This window comes from Anoplopoma fimbria, chromosome 6 (assembly GCF_027596085.1).
Source record: "Anoplopoma fimbria isolate UVic2021 breed Golden Eagle Sablefish chromosome 6, Afim_UVic_2022, whole genome shotgun sequence".
Taxonomy (NCBI): Eukaryota; Metazoa; Chordata; class Actinopteri; order Perciformes; family Anoplopomatidae; genus Anoplopoma; species Anoplopoma fimbria.
Genome location: NC_072454.1, coordinates 19,690,419 through 19,714,477, shown reverse-complemented (window position 1 = coordinate 19,714,477; position 24,059 = coordinate 19,690,419). Strand labels below are relative to the sequence as shown.

General features: G+C 43.3%; 1 protein-coding gene across 3 annotated transcripts; it reads right to left on the bottom strand.

Moving 5' to 3' along the window:
• Positions 1 to 1,570: 1,570 nt before the first annotated feature.
• On the bottom strand, positions 1,571 to 23,492 carry smoc2 (SPARC related modular calcium binding 2). Of its 3 annotated transcripts, none has more exons than XM_054600270.1 (13): positions 23,244 to 23,492; positions 17,589 to 17,751; positions 15,372 to 15,478; positions 15,049 to 15,148; positions 14,147 to 14,191; positions 11,727 to 11,774; positions 10,488 to 10,562; positions 8,606 to 8,813; positions 7,592 to 7,674; positions 3,414 to 3,513; positions 3,007 to 3,254; positions 2,305 to 2,342; positions 1,571 to 2,097 (listed from the first exon to the last, which is right to left on the bottom strand). In XM_054600270.1, exons 1-13 carry the CDS (start codon positions 23,316 to 23,318, stop codon positions 2,074 to 2,076), a joined length of 1,314 nt encoding a protein of 437 aa, XP_054456245.1. In that variant the 5' UTR covers positions 23,319 to 23,492; the 3' UTR covers positions 1,571 to 2,073. The 3 variants fall into 3 exon arrangements, with proteins under 3 accessions (XP_054456245.1, XP_054456247.1, XP_054456246.1); XM_054600272.1 differs by having other exon boundaries at positions 8,627 to 8,813; XM_054600271.1 differs by having other exon boundaries at positions 14,156 to 14,191.
• Positions 23,493 to 24,059: the final 567 nt, after the last annotated feature.

The window sequence follows — 24,059 nt, the reverse complement described above, 5'->3', positions numbered from 1 at the left end:
CCGCTCAATGGTATCTCTGTGCTCAGGGAGTGTGTTTGTGCATGTGTGAGTGAGACAAGTGAGGACGCAGGACGTAAGGCGGTCCCAACAACCGCGCCAAAGGGTTTGGATGCTTTTCTTCACTTACTCCATCAGCTCAGGCACGAGTCCAAGCCATCAGGAGAACATATTTGGAACACCATGCCTTGACATCCAGCCAAATCGTAAAAGGTGTTTACTGCATCTCAGCCCAGGGGAGTAAAAATCACACATGACAAGGTTAAGCATTGTGTTGGCTGGAGGTTTGAGGTTCAGTAGGGTTGAGAGGTTGGCTAGAGGTTTGGGTGGAGGATGATGAGATGATTGGGCAAGGAGAACAGAAGTAAGGTGTAGATTTTGTGATGCTACACCTGTAACCAGAACGGCCACATGAACAGATTGCATGTCTGTTTGGGAAAAGCAAATGTTGTTCTGGGCATACATCAACTTTGGGCGCGGGCGCGCGGGGGGGGGAGGGGTTATGTTGAAGGGACAAGGGGGAAATTAGGGACATTGCAAAGAGATGGAGCTGAATTGTAAGTTTATAATTTTGAAGACTTTGTTATAAAGAGCAAATAAGGAACACCAAATTATTTTAGACACATAGAAGGGCTTGGTTAGCAGTATGCTTATGAGGTGGGACAAAAAAGTAAATATCTTTGTGGCATAGCACTTGCTTCAGATCTGACTTTCCTTTGCTGTGAATGGAGAAAGGGCTTAAGAAGGCCAGAGGTGATCCATCTCTAATCCACCATTATAAAGCAGGCAGTCATAATCTCTCCTCTGTGTTCCCCTGGGGTGTTAAAACCAGACCATTGGGCTGGATTATGTATGGGAAAGGAGACCGATGTGTTAATCATAAATTAGAGGCTATGCCTGAGAGAGCAGGTCAGTCTGAGGTCAGTCGCTCAGCTCTATAGGGGATTTTCTGTGTGAAAAGCCACGGTTTACCACTTAGTAGCCCCAAAATAATCAGGCAAGAACAATGTACAGTAGTGTAATGTGTCAAGGTTGCCCTGAGCCGAGTGTCGTTCTTGAAGAAAGATTCCGTTCAAACCTCGCTGACTGTTTAAGTGTACATTTACTGCATACATGTAAGTATACCTTATGCAAATACACATGTTCACATACACGCACTAGCTCATATATCGCTCTTTTAATAGGCACTCATACAACGCACAGCCAAGATTGGTCCATTTATCTGTCTTCAGTCTATGTGGGAAATCTGTGACGAGAACAGACATATGTACCATCCGTTTTTCCAAATCTTAAATGTAGCCTCAGGGGAATTGGCAAGCAGTCTGAAAATGTGATGATACACGACCTTTGCTATGTATGACTAATACTTGGCTCATAAAGATCGTGTCAACAAGGTGTTTTATCGAAGACATAGCAAGAAAACACTAAACGGCAAAGACATTACAAGATTTATATAACGAGAAGGGAAACATGGGAGACTAATTGGATTAGAGAGAAACAAAGGAATTTGCTGACCCAATTAACCTTTGACACATTAAGACTGGCAGAAACACTGAGAACCAAATGTATAAAAGAGGTCTTTATTTCTAATAAACATGGATACATGTGAACATGTAGGACGTTTTATGATGCATGTTTATAACATTCTTGTAAACTGCTGTACAAAGCACAAGAAGAAATGCTATAGGTCAGTACATGAGAGATGGCATGGTCTAAGTTATTGTAGAAAACTATCCATATATCCGCTTTACCATCGTCAACGTCAAGAGAAAAGTACAGTGGGGGAAGGGGCACAAAAAGCAACATCGAACATGAAAACTTGTACAACTCTGAAAAGTATACTTTTTAGACACACAAAGAACACATACATTGTATGTGTTAAATAATTTTTGTTTGTCAGGACATAAAAAGCTAACTACATCATTCACAGATTCAGCAGTCTGTTTAAATACCTTATTTCTACAAAGTGAATTTACATTTTTTTTTAAAGTACAAAGTGCAAATACTATGGTTTCCATTATTGCCGATTGTTGAGGGCAGATTCTCCATTTGGGAGAGGAAATCTCAGATGCTGGCTTAGCCTTGCTTCCTTGAGGGATTCTGGGGAGAGCAAATAAAAGTGATATCAGTTTGACAAATGCCCCTGATACTTTGCAATAAGGCTGACACGTTTTTCTAATAACTTTATATTCTCAGTATACTCAGTCACAACAAACAGAAATAAATCAATATTACAGGCAGACTGTAGATGTGCCATCAGTTTTTCAGCCCTTTTATCCACCAGTATTGGAGGAGTGATTTACTTACTAGTTTACTGGAAGATAAACCCTCTCCTGGTTTGGCCCCTGTGAGACAAAACGTGATAGAAACCTCAACAACCATAATATGTGGAATATAGCAGGTCAGTTGAAGCGCCACCCTCGGAATTCTTAGCAATTTCTTGAAACAATGGGTCCTTGATTTCAAACATATGTAAACAAGAGCAGGTTTCCTGTTTCAATTCCGCAACCAATTTTGCCAGATGAAGTGACAACTGTTAGCAGATGGTAGTAGCTGTAGTTAGATATGATTAACTTCATCAGTTGGTTTAAAAACTATCCGTGCACTTTTCAGAGTTTCTTGCTGACTTGTATGCAAATTAAAACCCACAAAGGGCTCTAAACTATGCATTTGTTTGATATAGTGTGATAATCTAGCACTGCAGTGACGCAAGAATGACTGGCTACTGTTAAATCAATTACACTTTACTTTTGTATCTTAGTTTTAAAGGTGATATATAAGACTCCCTTAAACTTTATTAGGCTTACTACAGCCTAATGTGCACTGCTTCCGCATGTGGACAAATCCAAAACTTGCCTGTGCCTTGCTACTTTGATTGGTCAATTGTTAAAAATCATGTAGCTCTGATTCTAAATCACTCTCTCACTGCCACAATCATTATATTTCATCCATCAGCATGCAAGTCAGAAGAAAGCAGTGGAACACATTTTGTCGTGTTGTTCAGCTCACCCTCTTCTTTGGTCACCCCGAGGCAACCCATCAGCTCCTGCAGAGACAGTGCCTTGTCGTTGCTGATGTCGCAGTACTCCACAAACTTCTTCACACACTTCTTTGGCTTGGATTTCTTGCGCAGGAAGCGTTTGAAAGGCTTGATCTCCTTCTTCCCAATGTCCCCACTGGAGTTTTTGTCCAGCTGACTGAAATACCAGTGGACCACCCTCTCCTCCAGGGTGTGGCTGGGATCCGGCTCGGCCATCCTAAATGACAAACATCAGTTCATGAGCTAATAATTGCCCTTCCATCACTTCATCCAACTGTTAATATATATATATAATGTCACTGCTGTGTCAATGACTCAACCCACTGATGTTCATCAATAATTGTAAGATGAGCAAATCCACTTCCCAATGTCATACCTTCCGGCGGATGCTGGATCAGTGACGGCGTGCACCATGTCTGTCGACAGGGCGTCAAGAACGCTTGTCAGGAACTCTGTTTTCTTTGCCCCAGGACAGCCTGGAAAATACACCACAAATACCTGAATGAGTGTGTGTGAGTATGTATTATGCAGTTCATATGGAAGTAAGTGTACATATATATGTCAGCAAACACAGAAAAATGATCTCCCAGTCAACAGCATTACAACAATGTGGAATGCTGCCGTCATAGGTGGCCCAATAAATGTTTGGGGAGGGACGTCATGTAGCAGGAAGCGTAGCTTTAACGTGAACAGCACATAAAGAAGGCAGAGGAAGAAAATAAACCTAAACATGACTCTCACGGTTGTCTTTTTCTCCGTCTCATAAGGTGTCAGACCTCCCCTCATCAGGAGGAGGAAGAGGGGACCTGCCAATCATGCTGGAGGCCCCTGAGCGGTTTGACAGCTGGAGCACAGAAGACATTACTGAACATTGTATGTGTGGACAAGAGGCTCCATACAGCACCTGAGACTCACCTAAGACATCAAGGGGACAAAATACAGTCCTGGCAGACTCACTGTTACTTAGGATTTTGCCGATAAGTCTGATTTAAAAGGTATGCATCCAGAGACACAACTCAACACTTGCTCTTCAGTGTGTGATTGGATTACTATTTGAAATGTCAACCAGAGAAGAGGCTTATTTAATTAGCTCATAAACCTATGAAGGTAAAATCTATTATTAACTACCCAACTAAAACCAACAGACAACCATTATTACATGCAAAATGACGGAAGAAAAATTAAAATGTAGGGACACCTGGGATGGAATGACCCTAATGATAGTAATTGTCTGTTTGGCCATATAGTTTTAAGAGTTAAGAGGACAAAGTTGCTCTGGAAGAGCTGAAGGCTACGCAGGCCTGAGGGATTCCTGGATTCCTCTCCCGACTCTTCTATGCTTTCTCACAGTCCGGCTTCCCTCTTGCTATTCTGCCTGTGGAGAAGAAGAAATTCTCCACAGTGTGCTACACTTTTTATGACCCAGGCCTGCGGGGCCAGATTCTCCTGTGTTGGAGATAATAGCATGCTTTGCTCCTCTCTAACAGGTGGCGACCAGCATCGACGTAAACACCCAGCACCCAGCCTCTACTCCACCTTTCCCAAGTGGCGCAGGGCTTTAGCAGCCTGCACCGGGCCAAGGGTTGAAACATTCACAAGTCTGACGGTTCCACAGCCTCCTTTACATGCTGAACAGCACTCAACTTTTAGAAGGCCCTTTCTGGCCCCAGCCCAGTAAAATATCTGACCCAGCCGTTAATGGCCAAACTGGTGCCTTGTGGAGCCTCTTGTGGTGAATTAGTCTAGACAGCCATACAATTGCACCCTGTGAAGGCAAAGTGTTTTTATCTGGCTTCTGGTTGAAGGGAGATCTGTGGGATGCAGTTGGACTTGTTTGAGGCTTAGTGTTTTTCATGGAGAGCACACATCCTCTCTGTAATGCTGCAGGAATCTGAGCATGTCTGTTGGACATTCAAATGGGAAGCCATCAGGTAAGGCTCCAGTCCCTTCCACTGGGCAGCAGAGGTTTTTCTGGTGGGGGCGGGACAGATCAGCTACTGTCTGTCTGGACAACATTTAGCTGAGGGGCAGAACACAAATGTTCCCGCTGTCATTCAAAGGAAATTGAGTCTGGCCATTTTCTGTTCAGTTTGTGGCCACAGCAGTCAATGACTGTCTTATTCCCCAATGATTCTAATTATGTAATGCACAGTTTGACAGATGCAGGATGGAATCAAGTTGAGAAAGTCTTGAATGATTATATTTTTTCTTACTGAAAAGCTAAGATCTGCACCACTATTCATACACCTCCATATATCTGCTGCCTGTAAAAAGTTGGCCAGTGAGTGCATGTTTGCATGTGTGTGCCTGTGTGCTACTGTCAATAAGACGCTGTGTTTTTCTATGGAGCCACATGGGACAGAGCCCTGTCAGCACTCACAGCCGCAGCTCCCAATGGCTGCGCCAATGCTGTCCCATGATACCGCTCTGGGAAGAAAGCTTGCCAAATACTTCGCTTTCCTCTCCTACCCCTTTCAGGGCAAAGTTCTCCTTTCTCGCATCTCGCCCCATAAACCTCTCAACACCAGCGTTTCAACAGCAAATGGGCTGCAGCAATGTGAAGGCAACATTTATAATTATTCCTGGTTCATACAGTAACAGTTTACAGCCGTTGACGCAATTGCTCATAAAGAAACAAGATGCTGTGTTTTTTTGACTGTATATTTTATAATGGGAGACCTGGCTGATACGGTGCGTTTTTTTTTTGACACATATAGAATGAAGTCTGTGCATCTGTGAGCGTCTGTTAGGTGATTGCATTTATTGTTTTCTGTCCTACCTCTATGTGTTTAGGAGGTGTTTGGTTTGGGTTGAGGTCTTTCTCATGGGATAGTTGTGGCCGTTTGCCACCCCATTGTAGTTTCACACTTTCCACAGTTATACACTGTTATTATTCCTGCTCAATAGCTTAGCAATAATACACCACCAGTACTACTGGCAAAGATGAGTAACATTTGTTGGTCTCAGGAGCATTCATCTGTTACTGTCTATCCCACTGTTTAATACACACTGTACAAGAGTCCTCGATGGTGGAGCAGAGACAGCGTTGCTCTGCTGCTACATGCAGCACCTGCGAGCAGAGAGCACAGCTCTGGCCCGGCACACAGTTACATAAACAGTTGTGGATGGGATGGGAACAGTGGCAGCTCTGTTCATTTGCTGGAGGATTATATACATGTTTACCAAAACCACCAAAAAACAGAAACTTTGCCAAGCACCGTTCAGCTTTTAACTGTGATTTGGTTGTATGCAGCACCTGAAAGCTATAACTCTACTTTGCCTATCGTTGGTTTTATTAGAGGGACAAGTCATGCAATTACTGATAAAACTCATAAATGTGATGAAAACAAATGTGAATGTGCTCCATCTACTGCATTGCAACTGTCTATGGTAAGTTAAATAGGTGAAGGTTAAAACTGTATCACTCATGTTTGAGGTGACATGTGGGTTCAATTGTAAAAGTGCTTATGTTCCTGTATCTGTAATTAGGTCAATAGGTGTAATGATTGATATAAAACAAGAGCGAGGTTGTTAACAAATGCAATTTCCTTTAAAAAGCATTAAAACTTTTAACATCTAGATTCATATTACAGACTCAATAACACATAAATATATCTCCTAGTTCTAAGATAAGCTGATTTGTTTGATTCTTTACAGCCTTCCCAACTATAAGAGTCAAAGTATCACAGACAAGTTTGTCAAATTAAAATAACAAAATTGAAGTCCAAAATGACAGGTAGGTGTTTTCTGATATGACACATACCTTGTCAGTACATTACAAAAAAACATAATTTTATCTGATAACACTATGGTTAAGGCCTGGTTAGGTTTATGGATAGGGTAAGGGAAAGACTATGGTTAAAATAAATACTTGGTTCAGGTTAGGGATTTATGGTGGTTACGGTTAAGAGAAAAAAACATGGACAGTCTGTTGTACACGGGATGAACGTAAACACGTTTTTTGGGCATAATCATTTTGTCTGTCTTGAGTTCTATCCATTTGTAAATACCACTCAAATATTCATCACAATTTAAATTCTGCAGTCTTGGCGTGTCAAAATTAGGACCTGCAAATATTTACCCAACACAGCAAACACAAGCTCACCTGTACCTAAGCCCCCCCACCCCATGACCACCACCCCTAAACTCTCCTACTATCAATTGAGTTATCTACGCTGTTGTCAGTCTTTCTATCAGTATCTCTGGCATCCTATTATCCACTATCTCTACCTCTCCCGCCTGCTGTTTCTCCTCTGTGCTATCATCCCACTATCCTCCATCTCCCATGTCAGTTGAAGATTAATCCTCACCCCGATCCGTCTCTGTCTCCTTGCTTATTGACCAGTGAGGGCCGGTTTCTGGCAATCCTCAACTCTTTATCAAGCATTTCCTTGACCAACAGTGCTAATGATGTCAACAAACACACACGCACTCGCACTGTTATCACAACCTTGGAAGCAAGGCAACATTTGCAGGCTTAGTGCTGAAGAACTTTACCATGTGGTCCGAACAGAGAGGGAAAACAGAGACTGAGTACAGTCTTTAGAGACCTACCTTGGAGATGTCTGCTTCTATAATGGTCCTTAGGTTTAGTTGGGTGGGCCCTGGCATTGCCATCACACTTTGGCTGTTCATACCTGTGACAAAGAATATGCAACATGAGAAAAAGCCAATTCATTCAAGGTGAGATGGATAAAAGGGATTGTTGATTATAGTAAAACTATCCCTGGGGTAAAATTAGAGAGGAATCCCATGTATTCCGATTACCTGTGTACAGTTAAAGCTCACGGATTCAAATAAGTGTTTTGTGGCAAAGCAGAGGCTATGAATCACATCCAAAAAGAGGGGAAGGATTTGCGGCTGGTATGAGGACAGAGGGGGGAGGGAGAGTGAGAAAGAGAGATAGAGGCGGAGAGGCAGACAGGGAGCGTGGGACACAAGGAAGCTTTCACGGCCTCCCTTGGCGAACCGGCAGAGCCCCGATGCTGGTGTGCGACTGGGCCAAAAGCTGGTCTGGGACAAGGAGAGAGAAGGGGGAAAATCCACGCTTCCATGTGTGTGCTAATGTGCTGTCTGGCACTCTGCCTGAAGCCTTGTTAATCTGATACCCAGCCTCGCTGCCCAATAAGAGTGTACCAGTGCCCCACTCTGCCAGTCTGACTGACCCCTGACCTGCTGCTGAGTAAGACTACTCTGTGTCATCCTCAATAGAGATGTATATCTGTCTGCTTATGTGCATTTTTGAGTCTAAAATACAGACGTTTATTTTAGTTGCTTTATTTTAAATATGTTCTTTTAAACTGAGAATCTTCTATAAAGTCTGCCTGGTTCTTGGACCAGGCAAACATTGAGAAAGATAATGCTCAATATTTTTCTAAAACATTTTAGCCGACACAGGGTATGAAACAAGGTCATCCAGTTGGACAGCCTTTCTATCAATTGGCAACCTTGCAGTGTTCGGGAGGCTATTGATCACTTACCTGCTTTGTGTCACAGCTGCTTAGTGTGCTTGCCACAAAGAACCGAACAATAAATTCCAAGAATTTGTGTAAATTAAAGTGAAAGTACCATAGGTGAGGTCTCTCCCACCTGGTGGAGGTCCCAGGTATGGGCCGTCCCGTGTCCACCAGCACACACCAGCAGTACCCGGTGGAGGGGTGGCATTGGACTGGCTTGTACAATCCTCCTTGGGCACAGTCTGGTACGAACACGGCATCGTTCTTGTGCTGCCTCGCTTCCTCCTGGGCCGACTGCTGCTCCTGGTCACATGATGAGGCTGGAAAGAGGGGTCAGAGGTTATACAAGAGTCAGTGGAGGTGTGGATTGGTCACATAAACACATGCCGCCTACAAAGACAGCATTTACCTAGGTGGTCTAGGTTGTGTGACTTGGCAAATACACACCCCAGACACACACACACACACACACACACACACACACACACACACACACACACACACACACACACACACACACACACACACACACACACACACACACACACACACACACTCTTGACTTGAAAGAAGAGGAATTGTTTAAAGTAAAGAATCACTCCTTATCAGATCTGGCACACGTTTTGGATTTACACAACATGCAGTATGTTTGAATTAATTTCTATTTAAAAACCAAATGAATACACTAGTCTGTCATTAAACTATAAGCATTGTGAAGACATCTTTGAAGTGGAGGAGGAGGTTGGAGCACTGGAGAAGACACAGTGTGTGTAGACTGTTATATCAGCCCCCCGTGGCACTGTTTACGGACATTAACAGGCTAATGACTAAGTACAGCTCCCTATGCCCCAAGTTAAGTAAATATTTGGACACTCAACTGCCCTCTGTGGATGTGTGTGACAGACAGAGAAACAGACAAGACAAAAGCAGAACAGTGGTCATTCGGGCCTTCGCCTTCACACACCCACACAAACTATAACACTACTGTAAAGAACCAGGGATCTATATGTTTATATGCTTAAAATTCCAGGGGAAAAATGCAATGCTTCATGATCCTTTCTTTTATCCATACGCAGAGAGAATGGAGCGGCTGCGATGGGAGAGGGGAGAGAGAAGGTTTTTGCACAGCCTCAGCAGGATCTAATCAGACTTGTTTCTGTGCAGCAGCCTCCTTCTCTGTCGTGCAACTCTCCAATGGAGATTTGAGCATTAAACTAAGGGATGAAAGTAGAGCTCTTCTGGCCATGAGGGCTTTGAGCACCAATCTCTCCCTCCCTTCACAACTCGCCTTAAGGCTCGGAAGCTACTGCGGGATTATGGATATCCCTTTTCTTTGTTTATTTTCATTAGAGATCTTTACCCACACAAAAGAGACCAAATGAAATGCCTCCCCGCTTTCTCAACCGACTCTCTTCGCTCCAGTTCCTCCGTATGGGCTCTCTTTGTTGGGGCGGGTGTTTTTTTTTTCACCCGAATACCCCAAAGAGCACATGGTAATCAAAACCATCAATGCTGCATTTCTCAGGCTCTTTTTATTGGCTGTAAATTATGATAATGGGATTCACACACAAATGCACACATGCACACAGGGTTCTTGTCTCGAGGCGGGGTTCAAAATAGTATTGTTTTATGCAGAAAGCAACATATTTCCCCAAAGAGGTAACTGATCTTTACAATAAGATAAACGTGCATGCGTGTAAGAGGAGACCAGAACGGACCAGCCAGAAGAATAGGAGATTCTGTGTTTGTGCCATGTGCTGATAATTACAGATACGCTGCAATGCGAAGAACCACAGAGAAGCAGATCCTCAAAGCTTGACGCACTCCAACACCAAGAAGTATTGGTTTCACAACCCACCATCTGTCCTTAAAAGACAGGAACAGCCTCAAACCATGATTGCTCACACAAGTAGGAAAAACACAGAGTGTGCTTTTAGTTGAGGTTTGCAAACACCCGATCGCCGTCATTAGAGATGAAGTGGTTTGAAACTCACATGGTGCTCTGGTTCTATTGTTCTGTCGGCTGCGAACCTGCTCCGTCCACAGAGTGGGGTACTGGGAAATGATGTCTGAAAGAAATCACCAAGACAGCTTTATTAGCTCCAATCGAAAACACACTCGTATATCATCAGTGCCAAACCTGGTGGTTCCAAAACTCACAGACCATAAAATGCACATCAAGGTTATCGTATCTCAAACTCCTAGAGTGGAGGTGGGAAGTTGATTGTATATAACACCTGTGACCAGAAATATAGCAGCAAAAAGGTAAGCTATAAGTATGAATCTCCAACTGTCTTATCAAATTATGACATACATATTAAATCATAAAACACTACTTCCTTCTCAATGTAAAAGGCCAATAAAAGTGCTCAAATACAACTTAGCAAAAATGTTACTGTCTGCTTCCCATTCAAAGACATGTATTTTCTTTATTGAACTGCAAATTAAGTCATTTGTTTTCTCTGCCATTTGAAGTTTAAAGGACATTATAATATAAAAACACTTAAAATTTCATTAGTAAAAGTATCAAAAGTAAAAGTATTTATTTTAGCAGATTTACTATTTTTATTATTATGTACTATTTTATTCGATTATTAGTGGCATGTTAAGGTTGCAGCTGCTCAAACTGGAGCTGACATTTACTTCAGTATATGGGGTTGGGCAATTTCATGTATGTAAAGCAGCCTCTAACTGGAGCTGTCAGATAAATTGGTGGAGTAAACAGTACAATATTAGACTCCAAAATGTAGTTGAGAAGTAAATTAGATTAAAAAAATACCTAAAGTAAAGTGCAATACCTCAAAATTGTACTTACAGTACTAGAGAGTACTAGAGTACTGTAAGTACAATTCAAAATAACACATTCATCTTATTCTACAAATTAAAAGTGAAATTCTTAAGCAATGACACACCACCTTGCTTAAATCAACATTCAAGCGCTTTGTTGTGGAGTAACTTGATCTGGTAATACCAGTAGCTTATAGAGGCTTAAGTGCAAAAACACAAGTCATGGTGAGAAGGCTCATTTAGTTTTCCTTACGTCAAATATTGTACATCGAATCTATTTAAAAATGTTTCACTATCACATTTTCCTGATGGCCTTTTTGAAGCATGATGCTGTAACTGCCTGATGTGCAGGCTCCCTTTCCCTTTTAAGGATGTTACTCAGTGGTGGTAAACACAGGCGCAGTATCAAACACTTCTTACTCACAGTGTAACGTATAAGAGCTCACCTTCTTCATCGCCAGCAGGCTGTGGATCCACCACTAGGCCAGTCTCATCTGCATTTAGAATGGAGAATATTTGCAAGGAGACTACAATTACGAGAGTGAGCTAGATTAGAGAACACTTTACTATATGAGATTTGCACGTTGCCCGGCTAGAAATGGTGGAGGCAGAAGTAAGAGGTTAGGAGAATGAGAAAGAGAGACGGTGTGTGTGTTGAAAGCTGAAAGAGGTGTCTTAAAGTAAGAGAAGAGGAAAACAGAAGTATAGTGGTCATTTATTCCCATGGTTTCACTTCATGCAACAAGGGAGATCATTATGCAATGAGAACAGACTGAGGTCAGTTAAAATGAAATCAGGAGAAGATGAGGACCAGTGGTCCCTGATGTTCTTCTCCATCCTTCCATTGTCTGCATTTGAGTCATGAAAGCTGCGTGAAAGTGGGAGAGACACAAGAGGTGAAGAATGCAGTAGCCAAGTATGAGACAAACCAATTCACAGTGGGAGAATCCAGCTCAGTGTTTGTTTGTACTGTGTTTGTTTGATTTGCGGTAGGGGGGAGACGGGGATGGAGGTCTTGAGCCGCTTTGGGTAAAACCACGGCTGTAGGTGTGGTTAACCTCAGTGTAGGTCACTCTTTCTGCTTAAAGTAAAGCTCTGTTAATGCATGAGTCAGGGCATCTCTAATGGGTGACTCCACAAACAGGGATTTAGCTTAAATTTATTTTCCTTAACAATAAATTCTCCATTGCAAAATCAGGATTTTACATTTAATGCACATTTGTTATGCCAGCCATTCATCTTCTCAAGCATGCTCAGTGGATAAAAATACATACAGTCAGTGCGACTGACTAAGGCAGACATGTTATTACTCTACTCACTTAAACGAATGGAAATGCCATTTCAAAAAGTGTATTTATGATTGGGATTTACAATAAACCACTAATGACCGATCTTTACTTTGCGGCCGTTTACATGACTGTAACACCTCTTTTAGCATCTGCCAGGAAACCCCCGCGCTATTTGTGGTCATACAGCATTAGTTTAACTGCTGTTTGTCAGTCGTCAGCTGCATATGATTCCAGGATGTGAATGAATTTGTCAGGCACCAGAAATGGGTTTAGGGTAAGGCATTTGATGTTTAACATTACCAATATTCAGATAATAAAAGTGCAGCAATGGCTGCTGTGGACTGCTTGGGTACTGATGGGCTTCTGCTGAATCAAAATATTGATGCAATCACTGCTATTTTCAGTGCTGGCACACCGCAAATCTACAGTTTATTCTGCTTTTCACCACCCTGTTTATCCAACCAGTTCAGATTGAACCACAACCTCCCCTTCACCTCCTTTCCCTCTCCCACCAGCCCTCCTCCTCTCTCAAATTTTGCATTCCCACTTGATCTATGTGTAATGAGTTGGCCCGGCTCAGACAGACACTATACCCAAGACTGTTTACAGAGAGAGGCGCAGACGTAGATGTCACACTGACAGGAATAACCCATTTGACAAACACAAGTGGACGCATATGCTCTCTCTCTCTCTCTCTCTCTCGCTCTCTCTCTCACACACACACACACACACACACACACACACACACACACACACACACACACACACACACACACACACACACACATACATACATACATACATACATACATACATACATACATACATACATACATACATACATACATACATACATACATACACACCTATGCATGCAAAAAACACACACACACAGACAATCACATAAGGAATCAACCCAAATTTAACTTTTTCTGTGTGAGCCTTCAAATCACAACAGTTAAACAAAGTATCTCTTACAAGATGAGAATAAGATATACAATGTCTGGAGCAGAACCGGAGGGGATCTTAGTGGTTCTATATCTGGAAGAGGGTAGATGTTGATGAGAGTCAGAGTGAAAGTAGGGTGGAGGATGAGATACATTTTTCTTGTATCTCATGACACTGCTGCTGAAAAGGAACCAAGACCAAGCGAGATCAAGTTAGAGAAGGAGAATGATGAGTCAGTTTTCCTTAATTCTGGCTGCTCCCTGGCTGTTTGGCTGTCTGGTTAGGGACAGAAGGCGGTTATAGGCACTGTAGCTGTTGGTGGTGTGCATTAAAGCTCACCACAGCCTCTCTCCTTAGACTTGTTACTCAGTAACAGGCTGCTGTTATATCAGCCTTCAGGCTGCTCGCAATCTCTCAAATTGACAAAATATTAGAAAGGCAAGCCTTAACAGGCGACCCACCCTGCACATCTCACAGATGCAGGCAAACAGACAGATACAAATGAATACACACTCACATGTACATGCATGCTTAGATAGGTACACATGGACAAACACGAACGCATGCATGCACACATAAAGGAGTTGATGTACCTCTGCAAATAATTTTTTCTTGAATTAAAGTCTCACCTGCTTTACCTGGCTCTCTTGTTGTAGCTCTCTCTTGTTTTGAACCTGAAAATCAACATGTTCAAATTATTTGAAAATTCCCCGCTGCACACCTTTTTCATGTTATCCTTAATGAGAAAAAATGTAGAAAACTTTAGCATACTTTAAGATTTTGGCCTGATTTGCCAACAGACGTAAACAAGAGGTGAGTTGCAACTCTTTTCTGCCGTTTATTTTCAAACGTTATTCATTTATTTAAAGTGGCTCCAACCACTTATGCTACATGTGATGGAGATGTATTTTATGACATTTCTAGACTTCATATACACAGCTATGATTAGGTAGCTGGCAGTTACAATACAATGGCTGCCGCGACTTCTGGAGCTTTCTCACTGCTGGGACAGCAGCAACTTCCGAGGAAACCCCACAGAGACACACAGGGAGGACATGTGGCATTGGTTATTTGATTGTTTAGCAGACGCCATCCTTTGAGAACACTTACATTCCTTACAGTTTAACTTTGTTGCCTAACTCTGCAGTAGGGATTTTCTACAAGGCTTATTTACACACGCAGCCCAAAGCCTTGAGCAACGCTCAGTCCTCGGGTGGTACTCAAACCCCGTGGCCGTCAGTCCAGTCACTGACCACTTTCCCATAGGACTGAAGATTACACTCCCTACAAACACAGAATGTCATGCTTTGCTGTGTTGAATTCCATTTATCATCATTGCTTCACAAAATTACAGAAACCGCACTCCCGTACAAATCAGCCATTCTACTTTCATTTTTGTATGTCATACATTTGGCTTATTACAAAACAACATGCCCGTTCTAGTACACTGAACTGCAAATATAGTATGCATAACTTTATACATCATCCTTAGCTGCCCTTTTATAAGACAAGTTGATGGGGTTTAACCCACCTTGGCATCGGGGTTTTTTATTGGCCACTGCTGAGCCGCTGATGGGTCGACCATTGGGGGTGACACACCAACAGTATCCAGTGTAGCTGTGGCACTGAACCTGTAATCAAAGCAGCATGTAAACACAAAGTCAGCACAAGCTACATAACAGGAATGGCATCTGTGAGAATGAAATATGAAGGAACCGTGTTAAAACCCCATTGATTAAATTCATGCAGCAGAAAACTGCAAAAAGATAAAGCATAATAGTTACTCCTTTCTACTGGGGCCTCCTTAACCCTAATATTCAAAGCAAGTATTGAGTATGTTGTGTTTTTTGTTACCTCGCTATATGTGCCATCAGGGTTGCAGACAGGCACAAAGACCTGTGGGAAGAGCTTCTTGGCCTGCTGCTCTGTGTACTTCTTCTCTGCTACACATCTGGATGTATCTGAGGAGCGCCACAAATCACCAGAATCATTACACATCAGAGAGAGCCATGAATGAACCCACAGCTCAACTATTTTCTTTTGCCGCACAACTATGAAACCAACATACATTAAAAAAAAATAATCAGCAGAAGATGTTGAATCTCACAGATGATGAAGAATGAAAGAAAAATGCAGAGCGAAGGGAGAGACAGAGGGGAAACAATTCAAGACATTTCGGAAGCGACAGCTACTTGTGTGGCTGGGAATAGAACCAACACCCCCGGTCTTATTAGGAGCAAGTCAGACAAGCCTGCACAGTGCCTGGTGGTAAAGCCATTAACGAGCGAGGCAGCTTGTGCTGCTCTTGTAGAACATTCCAGTCACCCAAGAAAAGGGCTGATGCACAGGGAAAACCTGACCCTTCCTTAATGTCTCTGTCTGACTCTCCTCTTAAACCTCCACCATCTCATCAGCTCAGACCAAGCTGTCCTCTAACTATTTGTCGATATAAATGTGGGTCAGCAACTTTTCACCTATGTGCACCACAAGTCTTTTCACATCTCTCTGTCGGAGCAGTGGCTCATCCTGTCATTCCACAGCTGCTTCATCTCACCTGGCCAAAAGCACCAGCTGTGCAAACTCTCAGGAACTGTTGGGCAGCGATGGGTTTGATGGTAATTTGGTGTGACAGGTTAGCTGCCGTGCATTGCCTTACTGCCTGGCAGGTTTAAATCACATTAAAGTAATGACTCATGCTAAGTTTAAAAACGTTCCCCAGATTGGTCAGGAGGCTGCATGTCGCTGGCATGGCTTACAGTAGTCTGTCCGTTACACACGCAGGGAAATGTGCACTGGTTTTCTCTCAGTCTAGCGTGTGTGTGTGCGTGTGTGTGTGTGTATATCGTTGTCACTGGTGAGGAGAAGGTTTAAGACGCTGGATGTTCCGGATGGGGGAAAGCAGCAAGTGAGGAGCTCTAAAGTTAGCTCCTGTGGAAAAACCCAAAACCATCGTCCTTCTCCAGGGGGCTCCGACCAAAGAGCTGACTGGAAAAAATGACAGGACACTTGAATCATCTGAGCACAGAGATAGAAAACAAATGTGGTGCCAGTCTCACCATCCTTAAACACAATCCCATCTCTGTGCTTTTAGTCCAGAGTGGCCCTCTGGTTTATTTCAGCTGCTGACTCTGCTGCTGCTGCTGTGTCTTTCTAACCGGCCTTCCAGAAGCAGAGGGGGGTCCGAACTCTCATAGACCCGATGTTATTGACGTATACAATACGACTTTCATGGACTCTTGTCCCTTTCAGCTTCATAGCTGGAATCCTCTATTCTGTGTCACGGCGCTGTCCACCACATCCAGATGTCCGCTTAGAGACGTTGCCATAGAGACCCAGAACGGGAAAAAGATTGTGGAATGCTTTTCCATCATATGAGACTTCTTTTTAAGCAAAACCCTTTCGCTCACACTCCCTGCATTAGTGATCTAATATTGTAATGTGTAATAATGTGGCATTGTCCCCAGTCTGTAGAACCATGAACTAGCAGTATAGAGTTAGTGAGTCGGGCGGGGTCAGAGGGTTCGGGGCTGCAGCATTCGGGTGTATGGGTGCTTTACTTCCAATGACGACTAACAATGAGGGAGTCTGTGAGCCGCCTGACCTCATTGGCTCTCCTTCCCCTTTTCATCTTTGACACATACGTACAGCTTTACATCTAGTATGATGAAAATGAGACCATTAATTCTTGTCAAGAATTTCATTGAAAAGCCCTTGTCTCTGTATAATAATCTGATTCAAAGAGCTGAAGCCATTCTTATTACGTGGATTGTTGGTCCAATGATGCTGGTATCTATTTATGTTGGAACAAAGGATGAGACTAACAAATTAATTTCCATTAAAAACTAATTGATTAGTTTTTTGACAAATTAATGTAGATTTTCTTTAAAATGGTGTGAAACAATGAAACCAGCCACTCGCCCCCTCCACTCTCACCGTGTCAACCCCACTCGCCATCCCAGCACTCAAAGCATCAATTATGCTGAAATGAATTTAACCCACAAGTTTCTACTGTGACCCACTCTGCACATTCGAGAGCACCAGGCGGTGCTGAAGCGTGACTCATGACCTGACCTTTGCATGGCCCTCGAATGACCTCCAGCTGGGGGTCGCGGCACTTGGCTCGGAGGAACTCGCAGCGAGATGTGAAGGTCCTGCCATCGGAGGCGCACAGGGGCTTGCGAGGAGCCCCACTGCATTCCATGTTGCACTCCTTATCCTGATCCACCCGCAGGAACTACAAAAGTGAGAAAGCAGGAGATAAGCAGAGGAAACATTTGAGACATTTTGGGGGGAATAAATGCATCTGCAGCAAAACATTGTAATCTTCACAACAACAGGTGTAATTCTGAAGGAATTTGTAAAGAAAAGGGGTTGGATTTTAGGTTGGTTCAAATGTATTTATAAAAACAAGCTACTAAACCAAAAAGTCAGTCGCAAAACAGGTATCAATTACCAAAGCCATGCAAATAGTTAATTCTGGTTCAAAACATCTATCAGGAGGTTTGTAAGCTAAATGCTTTCATGAATAGACTGGAAAGCAGTGCTAAACAGTACAACGCACAAAGATGAGTCAGTGTCATTACAAGCCTGTCAGGGTGTAGCCATGCTTTGTCTTTGTCTACAGGGCTGGAGAAGACTTGACTGACGCTTCCTCTGAGCCAACACCTGCATGGGTATTCACCTGGAATCGCTCCCGAGGATGTTTTACTCAGCCATGAAAAGAGAAACACGGACAGAGACTCCTGACTGAACGCATCGGATCACCTGTGTCAATGCCACCATTGTATCTGCCACCGTGTGTATGAAACCTCCTCGCCAGGCCACACAATGGGAAGGCGGTGGTGGTGAGGGGGGTGGCAACAAGCTGTGACTGCTACAATGAATGAAAAGACAAGTGAATGATAGAGTGGCTGAATAAACTCGATGTCAAGAAGCTTTGTGTTGCTACAGTGTGAGTGTTGGGTTTTCTTAAAGTTCGCGTGATTCATTCAGTTCGGTGGAATAATGACCTGGGTTGAGTGGAAAAAAACAAACTCTGACATCCATGCCTATGCAGGTGCTGTTTTCAGTCAGTCATATCCAAAGATAAATACCTCACTGAAATCTTTTTGTCTTCTCTTATAAATTAAATATTTGCACATATGAAACTCCATAATTTTGCATTCAGTTTTACTCCTTTGTTTTGTGGTGTTATTGTTCATTTTTCAGTGGATGCACGAATCTCCAAAATCTGTCTGAATGCCCTCTCTGTCAACTATTGACAGCAGACACACAGACAGACAAACTTTCCCTCGTTATAACACACACACAGACACTTATCAATCTGTGGCACAAAGCAGAGAATCTAAGCCCTCAATTAGAGGTAAGCCATAAAAATCTGTTACCAGTTATCAAAAGAAAGGGCATGGTAAGATAAAGAGCAAGAAGGAAAAAAAACACACATCCACAAAGAGGGCGGGATGATCACCAATAAAAAAAAATTTGTTGTGTCTGACATCTTACAAATGAAGTGAGAGATGAGGTTTGGCGGCAGCCCCCCTTCATTCAGAGGAGAAGGGCTGCGGGGCTGCATGCACCTGGAAGAGGGTTGGCAGGGAAGGCAGCGTCGCCCTAGGCTGGGGGGGGGCGACGACACACAGCCCACTCTGTCAACCCTGCTCATAAATCTTCCTCGGGGGGATCAGAGAGGAGAGGCCCGTTCAAACACATCGGAAGAAGAGCCGCGAGGGAGGGAAGATGAGTCTTTTGGATTAATGAAATTTAAAAGACATAAAAATGTACACGCTCTTTCTTCCCAGGCTTTTTAAAAAATGATGTGTTGTCATGAGAAGAACTAAAAACGTTTCGTGACACAGCAGAGCTGTTTGCTTACAAGAACAGCCTGTGTCCAAGTCTCAAAACTCATCCTTCATCTTTCTAGACAGAAATACAGAGCGTACTCCATCTTCCTCCTTTGGGAATAACAAAATATGAATAGCGAGTGCTGTTTTTCATTGGTTAAAGGGAACTAATGAAGTATTGTATTAATTCTGGGCAAAACAAGACTTAAAGTGTGCTCTACAACAGTGAACTAAATATTTGGCTTGGATCCCTTTGGGTGATTAGAACTCCCCAAAAGGTCCCAAGATAAGTCTGAGTGGTCACAAGCCAAAAAGGTTGGGAGAGTTATGCTGTTTTGACACGAAGGGAGGAGTTCTCCATTTTAAATTTGCTCTTTTTGGCTTTTAGTTTAATTCTTGAAGAAACTGCCACTTCATATCACTGACTTAGAGAGGGCACCTGTTACTCGATGGGATCTTTAGAAGAATTACTGTTATACTTTGATATGAATGGTTTATATATTATATTTACAGAACAAAACTTGTATGGGATACTCTAGTTCTCTCTCTACAGCTAGTTATTTCATTCTTATTTATGAACTGGGGTCTAACATCTCCCTGCCCCTCCTTGTTAGTGTCCCTGAGTTTCTTGGATTGTTTGCATCATTGCATCTAACTGACCGTCTCCCGTCCGTTCTCTCCCTCCTTCTCCCTTTGTCCTCCCACACCAGTTAGGACATCCCTCTGCAGCGATGACCTCCTCTCACCCTCTGCTCTGTCGCTCACAGCTCACCCCTTCACATAAAGTCCAGCAGGCGTGACAGGCTGTTCTGAGGATGTGTTTTGCAACCTTCCAAAGCCAGTAACTGCTCTGATAGTGTCTGTATGCATCCAGCCATGCTTGGTGGTGGACCGCCAGCCTCGCTACAGCTCATGCTGGCAGGCCTAGTGCTCACACTACACCAGCATCATAAGCATTGGCCCCTGAAAGCCAGCTGACTGACAACCCAAACTGAGTCATTCAGCAGCCCAGCATCCTGCTAGATGTCCACTATACAGCAAACAGAAGAGCACCAAGGGCGTTCAAGTTTTCGATACAACTCCAAGAACACAGTGTGGAAAAACACAGTTGGCCACGAAATCAGCCACCCAGATTCACTATCAGACAACCAAGTGTTTATTTCAAAGTCACAGTTGGCCACACTGAAGTAGGAGAACAAATAAGATGTGAAAGCCATTGAGAGCAGGAAGCTTTAGACTGATGGTGTGTTGAGGACCTCTTCCCCCTGTGTACTCCTAATGGTAGTTAGCTGTCTGCTGCAGATCTGTGTGTGTTTGGCCTGTGGTGATGGATGGGCAAGGCCGAGGCAAAGCCCTGACATTCCCCTGATGTCTCATTCCAGGCTCTTCAAGCCGGCACCATCATCATGCACAGCAATGCGGTGGAGAGTGATGGATGGCTTCCACCTCAGCTACATGCAGCACAAGCTTCTACCCTGATTTATTATAAAAGAAGACGCATACAAGACAGAACACATATTGTGACTCAAATGCATTTATTGCTCAAGTGCTTTTCTTGTCTATTTCTAAGCAGCTGGCTCGCACTATCTGTTATTCTTTCTCTTTATTTTGCTCTTCCCTTTCATGATTTCCTTTTCTTTTCTTTGCGTGATCTCTCGGAAGATGCATTTTGCATCTGCTCAAATAATACAAGAGGTTGGCAAAAGAACAAGAGGCAGGCGAGAGAGGGCGAGACTGGCGCAGTGTAAGGGAAACTTCTTTTTTTTCCAAGACCAACCAGCATACAAATCAAATCCAATTACCTCCCCCTGGCTCTGCAGCATTGTGGGATTGAATGGAGTATGCAGGAGGCAAGCCTCCAGCAGAGAGCACATTGTAGACTGATAAGGGCCTTCTGGGCTGGGAGGCCCCCATTTCCAGTGCCCCAAGAGGCCCCTCACACCACGGACCCGCGGGGTCAATGGGGGCCCCAGCTGAGAGCCGTGGCAAACGTGTTAAATGGCTGGAGTTTCCTGCGTGGAGGCTAGGATGCAAAGGGGATCATTAGTTTCCAGCATGGTGGAAAGGGAAGAAAGTGACAGCCTTTAACCAGGCTACTAACTCAATCAAAGTAAAATGCATTTAATTGCTGTGAAAGATGTTAAAAAGAAAGAAAGGGGGTGTTAAAGGCCACTGACAGTCATGAGACAAAGGAAACCTCTCCAAGCAGGTGCACAATTTCATGAAAGCATAGGGGGCAAAGGAGCCCATATATTATGCTAAAATTGCTTTCTCCAGGTTTGAAAAAGAGGCAGCCAACGATCTTTGCTCCCTCATCTTTTCCCACATGATTTCATACTTCCATAAACCATGGAAAACGTCTGCCTCCTGAATAACCTGGGCAAATATCCCATATATCCAACTGCCTGTTCGACCTCAAATATGCACAAAATATCACATGGAGACATTTTCTTGAAACCAAAAATAACCTCTCCTGTGTCATGATACAATAAGTCACCCAATGAGTCACCCACAAAGTCCTGTAAAAGGACAAGTGTTACATCTGATATTCCAATAAAGAAGGTATTATGAGACATAGTGGTGAAGTTTGACACAGACAGTTTCCACTGAAACATGTAATGAAATAGAGACGTTTATCAATCTCACAGTCATATCCAGAGCACAGTTGATGCTATATCATATTCAAACACACTGTTGCATCTTTGTAACCTTTAAATCAACTGCTGGGTAAATTTACTACACATGACATCTCAATAAATAACCTTCATATTATCTGTATATACACATACTCTGTGTGTGTAAATGTGTGCATTATGGTGAAAATAAGGGAGAGCATCTGCTCAGTGCAACACTTCCTCCCACATTCCACTACTACATAGTGCCGTCAGGGAGAAAGGATCTCCGAACCTTCACCTGCCGGTTAATGACCCATGGCCATTTGTTTCCAATTTGGATATTAAGGCATCCTCACCCGGACCATAAATAACAGCGCTGGGGGGAGCAGCTGTCGCATCAATCTCTAAATCAAGGGGTGAAGCCTCTGACAGTGCACATTCCACTCACTATTATTCATCCTTTAGCCCTGTACCTGCACTTGGTCGTGGCCATGAAATCCCCCTCATGTCTATAAGATGAACCTTCTTGTGCAGTTTAAGGTCAATGGACAGGATGCACTGCTCTGCTGCTGATGTCCTGCTGCTGTAAACAAAGCCATGTGCTTTGGTGCAGCAGATCTTGCCCAGTAGCCTCTACTGAGCTACTGGCACAACAGGAGTGAACAGGACAGAGAGGCAGACGAGACGCTGGCAGACATGTAAAAGCAATAAAAGCAAACCACAGTGCTGGTGCTGCTAACAGACCAGTGAACTCCTCACAGGCAAGCCAGCAGCTCTGCCATCTAAGACCCACTGTGAGGAGACACCCTGAAACACAGGGACATAGAGTTTACTCTTTTTCCAATGCATACTTCTACCTGGGGATTTATTAACTTTTAAAATTAATCTTAAATTCTGCCTGAATTTCTGTCGGTTTTGAAACATATTTAAACAGTAGACTCTCCATTTGGAGAGAGTATTAAAAACCGTTGTGTCAGTTATTTAGGCTATAATGCTTTTAAAAATGATTACAAATGCATCACTATGTTTATTCATTGTTTTAAAAACAAGTGTTTCTGATTATACGAGGATAAACTTACAAGAAAGGCATAAAGGATACCGACTTTAAAAAGATCTGTTTAAGAACTACATGACATAAGTAAAATAATTATTTTTGCTAGACAGTGTCCCATTTACTCAAATTACGCACCGTATCCTTCCCTTTAAACCTTTCCTTTTTAACGTGGATGTGATTGAGACGTATTCTGGGACTTTTTAATGTCTGTTCCTACCGTGAGAGCAGAGAACTTTTGAGCGCGTCCAGCGCACAGCAGACAGAGGAAGACCAGCAGCAGACAGACGCGCATCCTGACGCAGTGTGCAATAAGCTCTCCAAATTACGCACGGTCCAAACTTCACTCTGTGTTGTTGGAAGAACGAGAACGTTTAAAAATTCCAAAGTAGTCCTAGCGGGAAGAAATGTCAATGTTGGGGAGACGGGGTTGTTGGTTTATTTCACTTCGTCTCCTTGGCTTCGTCTGCCAACCCGTTGGTGTAGACACTCTCCTTATTTCTGGCAGTGCGATAAACCCCCCCCCCCCCCCCCGTGTCCCTGACCTTTTCCCCTCCCTCGGTGTCTCTTCTCCCTTTTCCCTCTCTCCAATACGATTTCTTTCTCCACACTCCCTCCCTCCCTCCCTCCCTCCACACTCCCTCCCTCCGCACTTGATTTTGTCGACTAGATCCCTTATCGGATGCAGGCAGTTCCCTAGCTGTTGGGTAGGTAGGTTTAGAGGGACTCCATCTGTTGCTGGTAGCAGAGGCAAACACGTCAGGTATTCTTTTCAAAAGGTTTTCACCTTTTTGCTTTCCCTCCTCCTTTAAAAGCCACACAAATAAATTCTGTTTTCCCACAGGACTTTGAGATGATATTCAATTGGCAAAGAAAGGAGGGGATCAGACAGGCTATACTGTCTGCTTGGAGGGTCAGCAAGAACAAGAAACACAGTCTGCGCTCAAACTTTCATACTGCAAGACACCGACAAACACGCACGCATGCACGCTCACACGAACTTCAATATACAATTGGGACAACAAATTTCTCCCTT